The 21,323-nt window shown below is 42.6% G+C and overlaps 1 protein-coding gene across 1 annotated transcript in view; it reads right to left on the bottom strand.

The window, feature by feature from the left end:
• Positions 1 to 21,323, bottom strand: part of pola1 (polymerase (DNA directed), alpha 1) — a 51,031-nt gene that overhangs the window by 2,228 nt on the left and 27,480 nt on the right. Inside the window, exons 34-36 of the mRNA XM_068582203.1 lie at positions 21,083 to 21,214; positions 12,896 to 13,012; positions 6,100 to 6,196 (exon numbers count right to left, since the gene is read on the bottom strand). Coding sequence (XP_068438304.1) covers positions 6,100 to 6,196; positions 12,896 to 13,012; positions 21,083 to 21,214 — 346 coding nt within the window. The remainder of the gene's footprint in view (positions 1 to 6,099; positions 6,197 to 12,895; positions 13,013 to 21,082; positions 21,215 to 21,323) is intronic.

Consider the following 21,323-nt stretch of genomic DNA (forward strand, 5'->3'; position numbering starts at 1 on the left):
CAATTTACAAGCGGAGCTTGAACGTGTCACATCAGGAATGTGATCTCTGTTATTGGCTCGGTCAACCGAACTGCTCACTGGTTACTCTGAGCAGATGCGTGAAAATTAATGACAATATAATAACAACTTAGTCCAAATGTTTTTACGGTTGTCCCTCCGCTGCTTATTTTGGATTTGAAGACAAATTGCGATTTAAAAAACTTCCCCACCGACCACCTGCTCTGCATTTGTGTTTGGATGTGACAATACTGGTCGTGCGGGCGATAACCTCTCAGGCGCTCAACGAGAGGCGGAAACATGGATATGAGACCGATCAGCGGTCATTGCCAATCAGCTGATTAAATGTTAAAGAGCAGCAACATCTCCATTTGCAACAGTTTCATTGCTGCAACGATACAAAAGAAGAAAGCAGCAAATCCTCACATTTAATAGGCTGGAACCAGTGAATGTTTAATATTTTTGCTTGGTAAGTGAATATATTGTTGTCCATTAACTAATCGAAAGTAATGGAACAATTATTATATTCTCAATGAAAAGGTTTTACTACAAGCAAACAAATTAAAAACGTTCACACACATAGCACACACATAGCACACACACACACACGCACACACACACGGTCCATATGGCCGGTTGTCATGTCCTTGCCATCTCCACATCCCTATCTCCTGTCTCGTCTTTCCTGCCCGCTGCATTAGTGGCTGCTGGATAAATACCAGCCCACTGACTGTCCGAGGGAACAAAGGTTAGACACACAGAGATCAACAGTGAGGCAGACAGATACACACACAGACACACACACACACACACACACACACACTAAAAGAACATGCACATAGACGATTGATGGTAGTTAAACACTTAAAATGAACACTAACTCAGTCATGGAGACTAAAAAACATTCTCGTGACAAACGGTAATCACACACACACACACACACACACACACACACACACACACACACACACACACGATGGTGTGGTTGACTTAAACGCTAGCAGCAACTATTACCAGATAATCCTCATTTTGGCAAGGACAGGGATGGAGGGAGAGAAGGGGAGAGGAGAGGCAGGTAGAGACAAACTATTCTATTTATCTGGGGAATAGAAGCGGGGTGATGATGCATGATCAAGCGAAAGCAATCATGTCATCATTTCTGAAAGGAAGGAGAAAATAATTCTCCCCCTCCTCTCCTCTTTCCTCTTCCTCATTCCTTTCTCTTTTCCACCTCAATCACTGTGTGGCGAACAGATAAAAGAATGATTTAAGAGCAAAAGAACGAGGGAGAGACCTAGCTGCAAGTCAGAGCACAGTGGGGAGTGCAGTTCAAATAAATAGCCTCCCTTAAAGAGCGGGCGTGAGGCGGAAGGGGAGACGAGAGGGGAGACCGCGTGGCTGGGAAGGCCGAGACGTGAAAGAAAAAGGAGCGGAGGGGAAATAGCGAGAGAGATTGACGACGGCGGGAATGGAAGTTGGAATATGACGGAGGAATCGACAGCGTACTGTGGACACCAAGGCAGCTTCAGATCCCACAAACCCTCGCCTAATTAATTGCATTACACATCATCTCCCCCTTCCTCACACACATCCACGTGGACTCCGACACAAACACGCACACAGTGAGTGAATCAGGGGTTATCTCTGCTCTAACTAGGTGTTGTCACACACTCGCGCATACTATGGCGGTGCTGGGCACGAGTAGATCGGGGCTCTGCACGCTCTAACTAGGTGTAAATACAATAACAAGCCTGTAATTAAGTGAGCATGATGAAGTTAATGGAGATCGGCCATTCCATCGGCCGCCTCCATGAATATTCTATTAGGCTGGTGGCGACGGGCAGCTGGAATAGCAGTTAATTTAATCACCACTCGGAGCACAGGGAAACTTCTTTGTGTGAGTGTAATTGCACAGAATGAATAATTGATTTGACAATCGCACCCGTGGATTTTGCCACCCCGCTTTGTATCGCCGGAGAAAGGGAGGGGAGGGTGGAAGATGGAGGGAGAGGGAGAGAGAGAGAGAGAGAGAGAGAGAGAGAGAGAGAGAGAGAGAGAGGGAAGAAAATGGAGAGGGAGAGGAGGAAAGGAGGAGAAGAGAAAGAAGATAGCGAGCGAGAGGAAGAGGAGTGGGAGGGTAGAAGAGGAGCAAACGCAGAGTGCTGAGAGGTGGCAGGGAAGCTGTCGGTAAATGGATCATTAGAAAAGCGCAGCTCAAGGACAATTTATATTTTATCAATGCGGCAAAATTACATTATTGCTCACACACGCAATCATACTGCCCACACTCAAGATTGAGACCTAGAGGGGAGGAGGGGGGGATGGAGGGAAGAGAAAGGCAACAGATAGACAGGGAGGGAGGAGGGGGAAGATAAAAAAAAGATGGAGCAGGGGAGACAGAGAGATGAAAAGTGACATGAAATGATTTGAAAGTCACTGATACGGGATGTTCCCAGCGAAAGAACGGACAGCATGCTTTTTTCAGAGTGTGTGTGCGCGCCTCTGTATGCGTGTGTGTGTGTATATAATCTATTAGAGATCTCCTGCAGCGGTTGAAATTACCTCCATGTTTTACTCAGTTGCAGCAATCAGGCACAAAAATGCAATATACATGTAGATAAGACAGGCTTGCAAATGTGCACACATAAACACTCTGGAGAACAGCAGTGCACACACATACATGTGCACACACACTCACACACACAGCTCTTTTATGTAAAGCTATTGCTCTTTAATGTGCATGTTCACATGTAAACATCTATGCACAATATGGCTGTACAGGCACTACAGAAGATTAAAAACATACTTCTATCTAAATATAATCTAATATTTCTGAGTCACGTAAACAAAAGCTATGCAAACATTAAGGGACGAGGCTATTCATATTCTATTTTTGATTGTCAATGAATTCCAATGAAAAGATAAAGCCAACAACGTGTTATTTGTCTGTGAATACTTAAAGACTTCCGTACTTCAGTCGCGCTGGATGACAAATATGCAGACCAACATAACCACACGTAGATCAGGGAGTTTGCTCGGACCTGAACAGGAACCGACTCTGGAACAGCACATGACGCCCTCGCTATCCGACAACTACAAGGTGTACGATAAAGGCCTTCTATGCCAGGTGCGCTTTGAGCAGCGCTCAATGGTTTCGGGCACTGAAAACCGCGGCGTTACATAACCAGCAAGACATTTTGCATTAGTTAGGAACTATTTTCAGCTGTGGATGAATACACACGCGTCCCCCAGCGTGACAGTGATGCTTATTGGTGTGTTATTAGACAACTATTAATATATAAGATATAATCAGGTTTCGACTACATTGAAGTTTGTGATTTAAAAAAATTGAAGAAGAAAAAAGAGCTAAACTGCATTTGAAACTTTGGATGCCTTCGAACCAGCTCTTCTGGTAGCAGATGAAGCTAATCGCCACCGTCACCTCCAAGAAGACCCCACGATAATAATAAAGCTTGAATGTGTTGATCAATCTCTTTTGGTGTACAGTATACGCACACACCCCACAGGGACCACACAACAGTAGAGTCGGGCGTATAGGATTGTACGTGTCGTCCCTGTAATCTGAGCCGTGTGGCCCCTGGGTGTGTAATGCAGTAATATGGGGTATTACTGCCTCAGGACAGCGGGATAACACCTTAAACCTATGTTTTATAGCAGCATGAGTGTGCGTATACATGCATCCTTCACCATTTGAGGAAAGCAGTGTGTGTTGGACAGTTGGTGGAGACACTGGTTTGTCAGTGTTGCCAGACAAGATGAACTGATATCGCTGCACGCAGTACAACTTTATGGGCAACCCGGAGACCCACGCCCACTGACGAACACAGGTGCCATAAAAACAAGCTCCTGGCTGGATAACAAACAGCCATGCTATATTCTGGGTACGACGAGTAGAACTTCTGTGGCCGTCACTGTGATACCAAGTCAGTGGAAACCTGTTGAGTGCTGGGCGGTGCTGGGTACCGGCTGTTTCAGCCGCATAGCTTGTCTCTCAAACAAATTTTTGTGGATTATGCAGCGGAAGTAGAGGTCTTGTGTTTAGGAAACCAAACTATCAAACAGGACGGGAGATGATTTGATGGACTGGCAGCTCGGGGAACAGAGGAAAGCAGTTGTTTAGCTGAAATCAAGTTAACATGGTGACGTCTGGACGTGGTGTCGTGGTGAAATACATCGGCTGGTGGGTAAACCCATCTCTCCAGAACCTTTTGACCTGTGTGTTACCCCAACTGTGGCCCTTTGGAGTCTACAAAGACACTTTTGTATTCCCGATAAAACCTTTACAGAATGTCTATACTGTTTATAAGCTCTGGTATTGGGTGTGTCTCAATGGGTGAAACTCTTCATATAAAATAATTGATAGTGTCACCTCCTCAGGGCTGATAAAAGGTGGGTCGACATTGTAAATATATAAGAAATATATATAAATATATAAGAAATAAGTGTGACCTGATCACCTGGAACAACGTGTCGTAAATAGACATTACGATATTTTGAGGAAACCACTGGTTTACGCCAACGGTTAACACTTAAGCATTGAAAGTTTGTCTGATCTTGAAACATTAAGTGGACAAAGCGCAGGTGCAAATTGTCTGATTCCTGGTGAAAGGCACTGAGCTAGTGTCAGCGGACCACAAAATGCTTGCAGCTGTCACGAGACAAGATACGAAACTGCTCCACTGGTGCTGCGTACTGACCACTGTACCTTCTATAAGTACAGTAAAATGTGAGCACACATTTCCAACGCTTTAGCACGAGGTAAAAGAATGCACTTAATTATATTGTGAGGTGCGATATGAGACTGAAACTCAGAAGGGAAAACAATAAAAGGAAAGAAAGGAGGAAGCCAAAGAATTGATTGCCGATTATTTCTTGCATCTGGGAAAAAAACAGAAGTAAAAGAAAGCAAAACTGGAGGCTATAATCATGTTAGTACTCATTCCCCCTCTCCCTCTCCTCCTCTCCACCGGTCCAATCCCTACATTTCAGCTCCCTCCATCTTCTGAGTGGTCATCTGTTGATTACACGTTGTATTTACCTCTGCTGTCTCACTCTCTCGCTGCCTCGCTCAGCTTCTGACTGGCGCACACACACGCCAAATTTAGGCCTACATACATAAATAACATACATACATAAATATTAAATCAAATAAATAAATCACTCGGCCCGGCGGCCCTTTCTAATCAAGTGACATCAATCAGGGAGAACTATGGGTAAAGAGGCCTTGGGGCTGACGCCTACTGAGCTCGCCCAGAGCACTGGAGTAGCGTCTATTTGAGTCCAAGGGGGGAAATATACGCTCCATGTCCCATTATAGGAGAAGGGCTATCCTTTCGTCAGCGCGCCCATTACTCCCCCTATCATTTCCCCAAATCTAAAACCTGTTTTCAATCAACACAGCCAAACGAGTGCCTGTCCAAGAGAGGGAGAGAGAGAGAGAAAGGAGGGAGAGAGAGCAAAGGAGAGAAAGCAGTAGATGGACAGTGAGGGTAAGGGTAGAGGCAGAGCGATGGAGGGCTCTTTCCTTCTTTCTTCCAGTGATTGGAGCGTTTTGCATTCTGTATGTGTGTGTGATTGAATCCGTCTCCTAAATTAGGGCTGTCGACTCGACGAGCTGAATGTCCTTAACCCCCCTCCCCATATCCAATGCTCCGCTACTCGTGTGTGTGTGTGTGTGTGTGTGTGTGTGTGTGTCTCACATCATTGGTGAATTCTATAAGTGTAGCTTGGGTAAAAGGTTTACGTTGAGCCATTGATTGCTAATGCTATGTTGTATGTGTGTATTTGTGAGGAAGCAGAGTTAGGAAATCAAAATTCAAACTTCAATAGCCTTGATCGTAACTTGATTTCCGTTCCAAAGGCGGTACTGCACAATAATAATAAAAATGAATAAAATATGATAGAACGTTTTAAAACGCAGGCCTGTTTTCACATCTTGTTTGAGAAACTTTAAAAATGAATCCTGTTAAAAAATAAAAAAAACTTTCAAAAGTTAGGTCCAAGATTCAACGCTAAGGCAGTAACAAACAGTGTCTGTGTGTGCGTGCGTGTGTGTGTGTGATAGTGTGTGTGTGCGCTTACGTCTCTCATCATCCGATAGTAGTTTGAGAGCTGCTTGGTCCCAGTCAAAGATGAACCTGTAGAAGCAGAGCTGGTTGTACAGGGCCTTCTCAGAGTACTGGAGAGAGAAAACACACACACACACACACACACACACACACACACACACACACACACACACACACACACACACACACACACACACACACACACACACACACACACACACACACACACACACACACACACACACACACAGATTAAATATTGGTGCTGCAGTCAAACCGAACAATCTGGCTGGTCATGGCCAATAACCAACGACAGCAGGTCAGATGTGCAGCACAAGCAGTGTCGACCACTCAGTAGCAAAATGGCTGCAAAAGCAAATACAGCAGGCAGTCAAATCTTACTAAAATACAGTATTGACAGTTATTTCTCCTCTCTCTTTCTCACAAGCAAAGCTCAGTGGAGTAAACATTAAAGTAGTTTCTCATTTTAGACGACCGGTGTTTTCAGCGGTTAAAATGTCAAACGCTTTTCCCGTGATTAACTTGATGGAAGGCCAAAATGATATTCAACTGTGCCCGCTTTCCAGCCGATAGCGTCACGTGTTCAGAAGCCGCATTCTCACAATGTTCATTCATGTCATTAAAATTAAGGCTTTCAGTTATGGAGTAAATTAATATGACGAGCCAGATCCAGAAGTCAGAGGCATCAACGTGGTCGGACATCCAATTATCGGATTTGTATCAAAGAACCTACATACATATAATATGCATATATTATAACCCTAGTACAATAATGAGTTAGAGCTAAAAAGATTAGTCCATTAAACAGGAAATGCAGATGATTCAATAATGAAAATAATTTCAAATTGCAGCCCTAAATGTCTGAACACTCCACATTTGGGATAAAAAACGAATGTGTTTTTTTGTTCTTCCAATTCTTCTGACATGGTGTGAAAGCAGCCTTTTTACTCTCTTCGACCTCGTTCAACACAGTTGTGTCACAATGTGATGGATAAGGCAACTCAACAATGCTACTATTCCATTTACTTCATGTCTGTATACGCAAGTTGCGAATCCCCATCATTTTAGTCTTATAAAAGCGGAGACTGGAGATCATGACAGGGCAACACATTAATAAACCCCCGTTTACCAGTTTGAGAAACAGGTAGAGTGAACGCGACTACAAAATGCGCACTCGGCTCATACGAGTATTCCTCCCTGAAAATATCTCCCTTCCTCTGTGTGACACGGTACAGCAAGAAAACAAATTTGCTTGCTTTGTTAATCTCCACTGCAATTAACTGGAGCCACACGACAGCCTGCCAGAGGGGGGAGGAGGGGAAGGAAAGAGAGAGAGAGAGAGAGAGAGAGAGAGAGAGAGAGAGAGCGAGCAAGACAGAGGTGGGAGCGAAAGAGAGGAGGAGAAAAAGAGAGCAACAGGGTAAAGATACAGAATGAAGTGAGAGACGGAGACAGTGAGAAGGAGAGAGAGAAAGAAAAGAGGGGATCAGGCCTGAAATACCCTCCCTCATAATAGTTTGTTGTGATAAGCCATTGTGAGAGAGGCATGCGAACAGCCGAGGCTGTCAATTTGATTAGCCATTATACTGCATGTTTAATTGCAGTTATTGGCTCGTCATTTCCCTGCTACGCTGGAGAGGGCACGCTAAGCCCCGACCCCACACTGCCATCAGGTGTGCGCCGAGTGCTTTATTATTACCACCAGGAAGAATCTCTGACAATTCTCGTGTGTCAGTGTCTGTGTGCGTGTGCGTGTGAGTGAAGTGAGTTTGTGTGTGCCCATTATGCCTGCCAACCGGCAATGTGCGTAATTGTAATTTCAGTTTTTACTGCTGTGGCGTAATCAAGTGGCAAGAGTATCTAATGTAACTAAAGGCAAACTATGTGTGAATGTGAGTGTGTGTGTGTGCGTGCGCATATACATGTGTTTAATGGCTTTCTATGGCTGCCCACATGGCACACACAGCTGTTGAACGTTGATGCACTGCCGAGTCAACAACCTAGCCATGCACATCCCATAATAAAGCCTCAGTTACGGTTGCCAAGGTTGAACAAGCTCGATCGGCACAAACACTGCGCGCCAGTTCTTCCTCTTGACAATAAAACACACAGAACACATACACAGTTACATTCAGACAATATAATGCTGATTGTGGCCGGGCCAGTTGCTCTATACTGATTGACTGACAGGTGTCAAAAAGGCGTGTCTCAAATGTTACAGGGTTGTTATTGAATTTAGAGCCCCTCAACCCCACCTCACTCTCTCTCTCTCTCTCTCTTTCTCTCTCTCATACACACACACACACGCATGCACGCACACACGCCTACCTTGTCATTCAGCTCGGTGCTTTGTTCCTGCACTGACACCATTTCAATTTGCTCCACAAATCTGCAGCATTTTCAGCCTGACTGCCTAAGGAGCAAACCAGCTGTGAAATTGCCTCTCTCCCGGGAGCGCAGGACCCCCCCAGCCCCCGCCTCATACCCCTTTGCCTTCCTCTTCCCCGAATGACTCCCCCACCCCAACACACATATACATCCCGGGCTGATGTACATGTGCACGTACACGCTCACACAGTTAAACCAAAAGGAAGAGGAGGGAAAAGTGTGCAGCGAAGAAAGAATAGAGACAGGATGTAGAGAAGAAAGAAAAATAAAAAGTATGGAATGGAGAAAAAAGACAAACTGATCCAAATCACAGAGCAACAGCCTAAAATGCACACTGAATGAAACGAGCACTCAAGACTCCCTAAGAGTCTTAAAAACAGTGCTCTCCATCTTTTAGTGGAAACGCACAAATCCGACATCCAAAGAACTTTTGCGCTCTACACTATTGCTCATGTACACCAGTGAAGCAGTGAGTGCAAAGGTAGTCAGTCAGACAACATTTGGCACTGTGTTTGTGCGAGGGAAGACGGTATAAAAACACACTGTTAATGGAAAGTGCGCAAGCTGGTAGAAAAACCACAGCCATATAATACCTTGAAACGGATACGGCTTCGAGGAAACATCGCAGCAACAGTGACACAAACAAGGCCTCAGCGTCTCACACTTTTTCCTCTTCTCCAGCTTAGCTACAAACACACGTTGTAAATACTGAAGCTACGATACCCGAGCCCATACACAACTGCAGCTGCAGAAGGAGGGAGTGAGGGAGACAGGGAGGGCGGCGGAGAGAAACAAACATACATTTTCCCTCAGCTGTGAGGCCACACGGCTTTAAAACTCTTGAGCTTTTTAGATGCTATGAACGTTATTGCCGGTTGTGGTAGTCACGCCGATCAGCTTCACAAGACACCATAATGAGTCAATATATGTAAATCTTTACTAGGCAAACACGGCGGGAAACAAAGGCATTTAACTGGTGCTCTCGCCCGCAAGCCTCCAACGATTCAGCACCGGTAATTTCTCCCCATTGAAAGGCATAATTGCCTGCTATTTGAAGATATTCATGCTCAATTTTTGAAATTAATTTCAATTGGAGGGAAATGTAGAAATGTCAGCTCCAGTGAAAGGGATTTGATTTCAATTATCCTCGCTCAAAGGACTGTGATTTCCAAATACACTTAAGCAAAATTATGACAAGAATTTTTGTTCGGCAAAATTCAGTGTTTAAAGAGCGATTAGGCGATAATGGGGCAGCTTTGAGCCGGCAGTGAATGCAGCCGTCTCCCTCTGAAAGGCACTCAATTATCTCTGATTGCTCCCGCTATAATGTATCAAATAGAGATACCTGCTATTGCCGTAATTTGTGTGAAAATTAACATGCTGCAATTTCCACTAGAGGGAAAAAGGGAGCTCTAATGGGCGCCTGAGCGAACATCAATAAAACGAGGGGAGAAAAAGAGAGCGACAGAAAGGGAGGGTGAGAGGAGGAGAGAAAGAGCAAGCTAAGAGAAAATGAGTTTAAGAGCTAAAGAGGGAGGGGAGGGAGAGAGAATGAAAAGAAAGGAGCAGGGGAAGAAAGCATTGAATAAAAGGGTGGAAAAAGAAAAAGAAAGTCAGATTTCAGACACGGTGAGAAAAAATAGCCTATTTGAGTTAAGCGTTGTGGAGGGAAGGAGAGATGAAGAGAGAGAGAGAGGACGAGAAAGAAATTTAATTTACTGAAAATATTACAAATTGCACCTGTGCATAACTCCCCCAAATTACCAACCAATCAAGGCAGAGTGCCTATTACTCTCCCATTACATGGAGATCAGATCACGCTCTGAATCTGTGTCCAGGGAGGGTGTGTGTGTGTGTGTGTGTGTGTGTGTGTGTGGGGGGGGGAGGGGGTTAAAAAGGAAGAACCAGAGAGAGACGGATGAATGGAGGAGAAGAGAGGAGAGGAGAGGCAGCACCCACAGCGATGGTAAATGTACCGCGATGCAACAGAGACACGGGAACGCAGAGTCACAAACGAGACACTTGTTTTCAAAAGGTCCGGCACAAACGAGTGTTTTTAGTGTTGCGTGCACAAAAGAAGAAACTGTTTGTCTATTATCGCATGATCCAGAGTGATCCAGTGAAATGCACAGAAATATGACGGCGCTTCCAACAACACTGAAAAGACCTCTCAGTGGGAAACTGTGGATGCCTCATCTTGCCTCGTTGTTTGAGCACAGACGATCTACCACCAGCTCAAACAGCCATGAATGGCCTCTTGAGTACTTTGCATAATTGGCAGCAATTTAATTTGTAAGCTGCTGGGCTATTAATCTCCAGGCACTGGCTTGATTTCGAACACTGTTACCTAATACTGAGGAGTGAGTATTAGCCTAATATGAAGGAAAATCTCTCTCCTCAGAGAGGTCAGATATAAGGGTGAGCAACACGTATTATGGTTTAAATATCTAGCTGAAGGGCAGCAGGGCAGATGCTTCAGGTAACAGCCCTTTGTGTTACTTCGGCATTTAAAGAGTGCCAGTATAAATATTAAAGACTGCTTCAGCTGTTAATTATTGAGATGCATTTCAAAACATTCAATGCGGAAAGAATAATAAAAAAAGAGGTAATAATTCATTTAACATTTAAAAGGCATTTAAATGATACTTTGAGCTCATTTCCATCCATGTCTTCTATCTTAAATATCATCCGTCTACTGCTTTGGTGAAGTAATAATACTTTTCTGCCATTAAATGTTTTTAAAAGAGAGGTTTTTTTTCTGATCTGACTTGGGGGTCGAAGGACCGAGGGTATTGCGCAATGAAAAGACAGAAGTACCCTTTTAAGGCAAATTTTCATTTTGCGCTAAAAAAAGAATACTTAAATATTCAAGCAAATGATCATTACTCAGACCAGATGCAGCTGTAATACAATACAAGATATAAGAGGAACATGAGGACAGTATTTTTAGTCACCACTGGTGGAGAATGATAACCAAAGGGTCAATCAGGACACCACAGAAGAAGAGCCTTCTGAATTCTTGTCTAAGCTGCCAACATGATTTATGTCAGTGCTTAACATTATGCTTTCTATTTTTGCAAACTGATTTCTACGCCACGCTCTTTAACAGTAATAGGCAACAGTGCAGGCCACCTGTTTATTCCCACCTTTTACATTACATGTCATTTAGCTGACGCTTTTATCCAAAGCGACTTACATTGTTTCTCAATACACCGTAGATACAGCAACGGGGAGCAATTAGGGGTTAAGTGTCTTGCTCAAGGACACAACGACATGGACTAGCGGAGCCGGGGATCTAACCACCGACCCTCTGATTAGAAGACGGGCATGCTAACCACTGAGCCAGAGTCGCCACCTCACACAACAGCATCTGTAGCTGTCAGTGAGCTGCAGTGCGGTGCTAACAAGACCCCCGACTGAGAACCATCAGTCTTGCTAAAACACAGGCACTCAATTTATGGGCAAGTTTAATGAAATTTAGGGCTTATAAATGGACAATTTCAAGGGATTGGCCAACACTAAACTTTGTTGATGACCTTTACAGTAGATCATCATCATCATCATCATCAGCAGCAGCAGCAGCAGCAGCAGCAGTCCATTGAAGAACATAAAAGAAAACATGCCCAAGAGAGATCAAAGGAGCAGGTAAAATGATGAGTGGCTACAGGATTTAAGGTAGAGAAAGGGTGCATGAGTGAGCACAGAGAGTTAAATGTTTTATTCAGCCGGCAGTTTAAAGTGCCACGGCCCTCAGGCACAGCAATGGCCGCCTAAGTGGCTACAGTGACAGCAGAAATTGGCCTTTTGGTTTACAACCTGTCGCCACAGAGCCAGACACAGCAAAGCAGCAAGATAGCGGCAGCACACGCAAGACGGAGAAATTGACAAGAGAGAGTTAAAGCAAGGGTTGAGAAAGGAGTGGTGAGAATGGGTCAGAGAAAGAGAGGACAAAAAAGAAATTGATTGAACCATCACGCTCAAATTGAAAGGGAGAGCGTTTTTTTTTTTTTTTTATAAATCCAGTGGTCAAACTGGTGTTCATAAGCGGCTACGGACATGCACGCGCGCACACGCGCGCACACACACACACACACACACATAAGCAGGACGAAAGGGAAGATAATTTTCAATGGAGTGTGTGTGTCTCTGTGTGTGTGTAATGTGATACTAATGAGTAAGAATGTGCAGAACATTTGTGAGGAGAGACCTCAGCTCCATAGCACCATCACCTGGACAAAACATACAGAAATCAACATTGTGTTCTGGCGTTTACAGTCATCTCAACCTCGGGCTCGTCGTGTGCGTTCGTCAACTTCATTCTGCCGTTCCCAATTCCTTAAACCGACAGAGAAAATGAAAAGTCACGTGTGTTTAGGTGCGAATTCTGATGTTTGCGTTACCTCGGGTCTGAGGGTGGCCCTGGCGCAGGCAGGGCAGATGGGTCCGTGGCGGGAGAAGGCGATGGGCAACCGTCTGGTCCTGTTATGGCAGGCCTGGTCTTCACACACCAACCAGCCCTACAGGAAATACCGCACACAAATGACTTACAACCGGAAAACTTTAGTTGAGGTGCAACGATTCGCCGATCACTCGTCATTTCAAGTTATATTCCAAGCAAAAGCTGTAAACATTCTGGTAGCTCCTCAAATGTGAGGAATTACTGTTTATAGATATTATTGTACTGAATATTGGAATTTGTATTTGTTCGTCCAATAAAACAAAACATTTAACATTTCTTGAACAAAAAATAATCCTTTTGGTCATCTCAAACACATCAATTAACTAACATTGCACTTCTTTAGTTAATCTGGTTCCTGAAGTTTTGGCTGCTCTGAAGAAGAAAGTAAACAAAAAAAAATATCAAGCACTGAAGTTATACAAAAAAATAAATACACTTACGATATACACACACTTGAAATTAGTCATTTGTCAATTCACTTTCTATAATTTTTAGAACCGCCATCTAACTTCCTGAATTTCCACAAGTGCAATACTTGTTTGAAATTACTTTTATTTATATATAAAGGAATCGCTGATGAAAATATCTCATCAGAAAAACAACATTTAGCGCCTTAAATACCCTGCATGATTACTTATTTATATAAAAAAAGTGCTTGTGTCGTACATTTATTTTGTTGATAGAAACTGTTGTTAAAAATTTAACCTCCCAAAAAAAACAAACTTTTGTTGCCTCGAGACACTTTAAAAACAGTTTTGCTGGTAATGACGAACTATTGGTAAAACTCTTTGGCAGCATTTAGTTGCTCTAATTCTGCACAACACAACTGGCAAGAAAAGTAGTCCGAGGAAGAAAAAGAGGGGTCGTAATATAAAAACAACCGCATGAGACGGGCAAGGATCGAGGGAAAAGAACGGAGGTTTACATCTGACTTCACATCCCACCCTGCTCCATCTCCCTCTCTTTACATTTGAATGTATCTTCAGCTGCTGTGTTGGGGTTATGCTCTGTGAGTACTTGTCAGACAGGCAGCGCAGTGGACAGGCAAAACGGCAGTAGTTAGGACCCCCTGGGGTGAGGTAGTGACCCTGGGCAGGTGCTGTGGTCTAACCCTCTCAATCTCTCCATATTCTTCGAGACCCCTCCACCCCCTCTGCTTCTTATGCCCTGTCATTACTAAGGGGGTTTAAAGGGGAGGGGGTTAATGCCCAACTAATGACAGAGCATAAGACCCACCGCCATCAACGCCTTTGCTTCTTCTCACCCCCCCCCCCATCTATCTATCCTTCCTTCCTTCCATTCACTCAAAATAAACCCCCTCCAAACCACTGCACCTGTCTTTCTATCCACGTCCCCCTCACACAAACAGGCACGCAGTGGTCTCTCATTGATATGTATCTATATATATATATATATATATATATCTATAGATATATATATATATCTATAGATATATCTATATATCTATATCTATATATATATATACATATATCTAGATATGTTCAGCATTGTCTCATCTCCTCATAAATTTGGAGGAGCAGCAGCTAAGATGTGTTTTCTTTTCTTTACAGCTCACTCTACAGTATATTTAGGCTCTTTCCACAGCGCAGAGGCCTCTATAAGCTGCCGTGGCAAGACCAGAACAAACAGGGGCTGATTAAAAGGACACATTGCCTGATTCGGTTTACAGCTTGACTGTTTGAAGTCGGGCTGGGCTATAAATAAATTATCATTATTGTCTTTCTGTGGAATCATAAATGGCGGTATACAATAACATTGTTTAAATTGATTAAAAGCACATAACTCAATTGTCTAAGAAAAAGTGAATTGTTAAAGTTTTGCTTTTGGAAAAACCCCAGTGTAGTTAAATCAAACATAAACAGTCGGGATATAGCTGGAAGAATATATACAACACAAATGATCTGTATTTTCACCTGAAACGGTTGTATTGGTTTTGCATTAAACTCCTTAACAAAAGGAATACATTGTCAGTGTTTTTGTCACGTATGCAATTCTCACAAGATTATTTCCCTCCCCAGCCACACTCAACAAACGCACAAAGTTCAACAACTGAATTAACTTGTTTTTGTAAAAGTTGCTGAAGGCAGCTATCGTTGCATTAAAGGTGTAAATAAAACTATCATCGTCATAAGGATGTTTCTCTAAGAAAAAAAAGTAACCCTGTCCTCATGTTTTATAACTTTGAGTCAGTCACTTTGTGTGTAACCAAGCTTCGACATTGATCCAGACTTCGATTACCATCAGTTTGACCTTCATGTAATTAATATTTTGTATTTGATTTTGGGACACTCGCCTTACTCGGAAATGAAAGTAAGACACAACACTTGCAACTAATCCAGAAGCGAGTTGAGAGACCCACACAGACTCATGGCGAGATGACCAGAGAAACGATGCCTGGGTCTCACAAAGGCTTCTGAGATGGAACAAATCTACATTCAATTACCTTTAGCCTTTGTGACGGGGAAGGAATAACTTCCAGACCCCTGAAACGTGGCTGAAAGAGGACAATACCATTGTTCCAATAATATGAAAGCACTTTGCATGACTGGCCCATTGTATGCAGTAAGTATACCTGTCACATACACACTCTCTGAACAACCTGGACATTATGTTTTATTATTATGCAACAGGAAGTATAAGACTAGAAGGGCAAAGAAGTGCTCCGTACAGACCACACACAGTCAATCTCCTCTAAATGAAAACCAAACACACACACACACACGCAGACAAACATATGTCCCAAATCAATTAGTAAGTCCCAGAGTTCACAGCTTTACCCACAAACCCATGCTCCAGGACTAATTATCTAAACACCTCTGCCTCTCGTACAAAGAGCTGAGCATCATGGGAAACGAGACGGCTTTGCCGTCTCTGATAAAGACATATGCTGGACAATGGTGTGTGGAGGTGGGAGATAAGGAGTACGAGGGTGTGATTTTCAATGGGCGGCTGTTTGATCTCTGCCTTTTTTGTGCGTGTTTCTTATGACACAAGCCTTGGCACACACTGCTGTTCCCAAGGGACTCACAAGAGGAATGAACACCCTCGCACACAGTGTTCAGTGTGAGCACAAACATATTAATTGTTTTCCATTCATACACATTAAAACAATTTAAAAAGACAGACATTAAAAACTTAAGCGCTCAGGACTGTAAGAAGAAAAGGCGACCAACAATGCCCTTGTGTGCACGCACACGCACACACACACACACACACACACTTAAGTACAGCAGTCCCGTTTTAGCCACAAAGAAACAACTAAAAACAAGGAGCGCATGAGGACCGAGGCAGTGGAGAGAAAAATATAATTGAGGCATTTTGCCAAAGCGAGGGTGGGAAGTGTGAGGGGGGGAGAGGGGGTGTACAGTTGGATGTGAGAGAATAAAGGCTCATAATTGCATAATTACTACAATGGATACCTGACACACTGAATGCAGACGTCAAATGAGTTCCACATAATTTAACCAAATAGAGGCAAGACCAGGCCACGACAGGGCCCATGTCGAAATATACCCTCTCTCTACTTCCCAAACCACTCTGCTCCGTTGCAGGCCTACGTGTTGTGGTCTGATGCCTTAGCCATCCTCGCTACTCCACTCTTTTTATGAATGGATGATCCTTGAAAATTATTCTACCATCTTGGTGCTGCTGTTTTTGACTCGATTTGATTGACAGCTCAGTAAACGATTTGTCCACAAATCAGTCAGTTACTCAAACTTAATTGATAACTGTGATCCTCTAAATATCTTGGCCAGATCAGCTGAAGACTTTGCCTTTGGAGCTGGTTCATTTTTTACAATTTCTGACAGTGATGAAAGAATTTATTGATTGACAATCAGATTGATTGTTGATGAAAGTGGTCATTAGTTGCAGCTCAAATCTGAAGGGTATTTTCTTCATGTAGCTTTTCTGGAAGGTCACGTGTGGCTAAACAGCACTGCAACAAAATAATATATTTATTTATTGATTACTTTTGTGACCGTTTTCTCAATTAATCAATTGTTTTTAAGGCTCAGATTACAATTAAAAAAAAATTTGCAAAATCCCAAAACACAAGGTGACGTTATTAAATGTTTTTTTATCGTCCGAACAGTCCAAAAGCCCAACATATCAAATTCAAAATAATGTAAGAGCAAGAAAGGCAGAAAATTGTCAGGTTTCAGAATCTGGAACGATCAAATGTTGCCATTTTTACTTGAAGAATGACTTAGATAATTAATCGACTATCAAAACAGCTCGCTGCATGATGTTCCTTTGATCGACCAGCTAATCTGAGGACATCACGTTTGCTAAAAAAAACAAACAATTATTGGGCATTTTTTTCAATCTTAACCAACAGATATTGTGAATTTAGTCCATAACGTTTCAGAAAATATTTAGAAATGCACTTTGTGTTTTCTCAAAACTCAAGGAGACATCTTGAAATTGCTAGGTGTGTGCAATCAAAAATGTTCAATTTGCTTTCATAGAAGGCTTCATAAAACACTTATATTCACATGAAGCAACGTTTTGGCATTTTTAGCTTGAAAAATTACAGACCAAGTAAGAGAATAGTTGCAGATTATTGTTCTGTTAATCTACTACTAATCTAATAATTGACTAATTGTTTGAGATCTTTTGTTAATGCGAACAAAGTGCAGACGCCTCTCTGACAAGACACAGACACACACACCCACTGCTATTGGTGCTTTCACAAAATATTTACACAATAAGATTTTTGATGATTCATCATTAGTAAAGTGAATATAATGACTATGCGGGTAAAGGCAAATAACACAACAGCAGTTAAAGAGTCTGCTCGGAAAATCACATCACTTTCCTGTGTTGCAGTCTTTAAAACAAGAAAAATCATCACAATGCCATATCAAGATACACAAAATCTAAGACCATGGACTCTCATGTCTCGAAAGACATAATATGTCACCATGCCTTAATGCTTTCCCAGCGACTTACTTTCCCAGAAGTCAAGAGTTGAGTGGTGCTTTTTGCTTGATTCTTTGTACATAAACTAAGTTTTTACAGATCTGTTAATTAAATCAACTAATCGAGGAGTCGGCAAAATCATACGAGCGTTAGTCGACTTTGAATGTCTTTGGTCGAGCAGTCAACACGTCCAGCAGTAAAGTGAATAGACATAAAAATCTGTCTACTTCACAAACACACACACACACACACACACACACACACACACACACACACACACACACACACACACACAGTGAATAGAGCTCAAACGGTTCCACTTTGTACCTCCTCCGCTTAATCAAAGCTTCTCTATTCAGCAATTTGACCTTTTGTTCAAAACAGGATTATCACCTTCTCTGGTCTTCATTCACCCTTTCTCTCTCTCTCTCCCCCTTTCTACTCTTGCCCCTCAGCCCGTTTCCAGGGGCGACCCGTATGACGAGGGTAATTGCAATAATTTGTTAAATGCCATGGCAACGGTGGTTAGATGGGAGGGGTTACCAAAAAAAAGAGAAAAAGAATTGGGTGGTTCAGGAAACGAGCGAATCTCTCATTTTGCCAAAGACAGCGGGGCGAGAGGAGGAAAGGATGACAACACTGTGTGTGTGTGCGTGTGTGTGTGTGTGTGTGTGTGTGTGTGTAAGTGAACAAGTGTTTGCCCATTCTCAGGGGGCAGGTTTATTGATAATGGTGGGGATATAGGGAGGAGGGGGGGCAGGAGGTAATTTCACTAATGATTAATGTCTCTGTGGTCCTGGCTTAGGACGCCAACACACATGCACGTATATTCTTGTACACACACATTTCACACACACAGAGGTGCAGAGCTTTCACACTATCTGGCCGTACAAACAGCTCTATTTGAACTCTCCCTCGGCCTGAAAGGAATCCTTAATTACACAATATTACCCCTCTTCATTGCCCCGCTGTGTGTGCCGTGTCCACTGCTGTTCAGCCTCCAGTGGTGTGTCTGTGTGCGAGTGTGTTGCTGTGTGAGGTGTAAGTATTCAGTGGTAGCAGCTGTTTCACACATCGTGACAAAGGGGATGAGGGGAGGGGGGCTCGCTCCCTGCACATTCACCAAACTAATTGATTTCTGTTCAGCACTGTGGGAGAGTTACCCCCACATACACATACACACTTTTACAGACAGACAGTGCATTCCACTCACTCAAGACGAAGGTGTTAGAAGCTACCAAGAAAAAGAGAGAGAGAGAGAGAGCGAGAGCCTCCAACCAAGACAACACAGGCATCCAGTTTACTCGAGTCTCAGGCTGCTCCACAGAGTAAAGGGCCTGCCCACAGGTCAAATTGAATCCCAGAATTTTCTACTTAATTCTAACGGTATGTAACATCCGGCACACAAAAAGACAATGTCCAGGGTTTCTTAGAGTGTTTTATATCTAAAGAGGGCATCAAACTTGAGCCAACAACATAAAAAAGGACATTACGCTTCATCTTGACTTGACAGACATTTGACAGTTTACCAAATAACACGTTTAAGAACCTACAGCCATGTTAGCAGCTCTGTCTGGAAAGATCCTCTGTAAATTGAAACATCGCAAGCACCGCTTTCACCGCATATACTATATTTATTTACACACTTTATATACTTTGCATTTTTGCACTTTATTATTTTATTTTACGGTATGTAACTCTGTTTGCTGCTAACAAAACTAAATTACCCCTGATGAATGAAGTCCATATCCTATCCTCCTTTGACACAGCGGTACTTTGGGCAGAATGCTAATGTTAGCATGCTAACATGCGGGTGTTGAGCAGATAGTTTGTACGGTGATCATCACTTTGGTTCAGAGGTTTAAAATGATCCTTGCTAATGCTAAGGATGTCTTGTGCAGGTATTTGGTCACAAACCAATACATTGGGCAAGTATAAATGATGTTGGCATAAGTTCTGGTATTTAGTGACAATGTTTTGTAAGATTTGAAAACTAATTTTGTGAAATCTGGCTATTTTTTTTATATATACAATTTAACAAATCGACAACCAATTTACAACATACCTAGAGGCAGCATGTGATTATTTGTATGACATTTCTGAACGTATGGACATGTATTTGATCTGTGGTCTGAACTCGTTTCTGTGCCCACGTTCGTCTTGCTGGAGATCTGAACAGTGAAGTGTGAGGTCAATGATTCATATTTTCATACCTCGCATGAATTTGAGAAGGCAAAAACGATTTACCCAGTAAAGCGTGTAATCCAGCATAGCATGTGTTCTTTCAAGTCCAGAGTAGCCCCGTATTATTGAACCAAATCTGCTTGATCTTTAAAGTCAAATACAGTTGATTTGTTGTATTTTTACTTCTTGCTGAATCTCCAATGATTCAGCTCTCCCAGATGTATCATTTAAATTTCACCTTGTAACCGTGAAAAAAAAAAAAAACTGACAAAGTGTGGACGTTAAATTTGGTATTCAAAGTAAGAATGGCCATTTAAGTATTTTCACAGATCATGCTCCTTCAAATCTTTCTGGTGCTCTTTTCATTCTGCCAGCATAATGTGCTCTTTGGTTGAAAATGTCAGCGCGGTGCCCTGCTGAGGTTTCCATCATCTCCCGTTCAGCATCTTTCTGATGGCTTCTCTTATCATTACTGAATCAGTTGAATCCCACATTGTGTTAAACGCGGTCCAACCCTTTCATAAACACTTAGTAGAAGGTCAATTTTCACAAGACGTTTGTTTCTCTGAACACTTGAGCTTGTATTATGTGAGCCGAAGAATTCACTTAATTTATTTTAGGAACGTGTTGATTGACAGCGGCATGCAAACAACCACAATGCTTTGCAAGGCAAATAGTTAAAAAGTAGAGTTTTTCAACCAAGGATTTACATTTCGTGTATATTTTTGATCAATTGAACGATGTGCTCTGAATAAATTTGTGTTTGCGAGTTAACTGCAAGTTCTCTCAGAGAAAAAGGTTTAAAAAGAGAGAGAAAACATGGCTAGCCAGCTGTGCTAATCTAACAAGTTGCAGCATTAAACATTGAATGAAAAAGTCCATTTGTAGCCCTGCAGGTGGTGAAGTACATAGATGTGTGTGTGTGTGTGTGTGCTTGTGTTTTTGAGTGTGTGTAAAGCACAGTTGTAATGCCAACTGGCACACAAACAGACATACTCACAGAGTAGTATTTTTTGATATGACGACGGATGTCATGTTGCAGTTTGTTGCTGATGTTGACAACGTAGTCGGTGGGTTGGCTCCCACAAGAGACATGACAGCATCGCAACAAGCTGGGCTCCAACTTTAATCCCTGAAAAGGAGAAACTGTGTCACGACAACATATTGATTCATACATGCACAATATCAGCTGAAGTCTTACAAACAAAATTAAATCTACTTTTCAGTTTTGTTCAAAATAC

The sequence above is a fragment of the Clinocottus analis genome, unplaced genomic scaffold, assembly GCF_023055335.1.
Source record: "Clinocottus analis isolate CAN_PGR_092001 unplaced genomic scaffold, fCliAna1.0.p SCAF_18, whole genome shotgun sequence".
Taxonomy (NCBI): Eukaryota; Metazoa; Chordata; class Actinopteri; order Perciformes; family Cottidae; genus Clinocottus; species Clinocottus analis.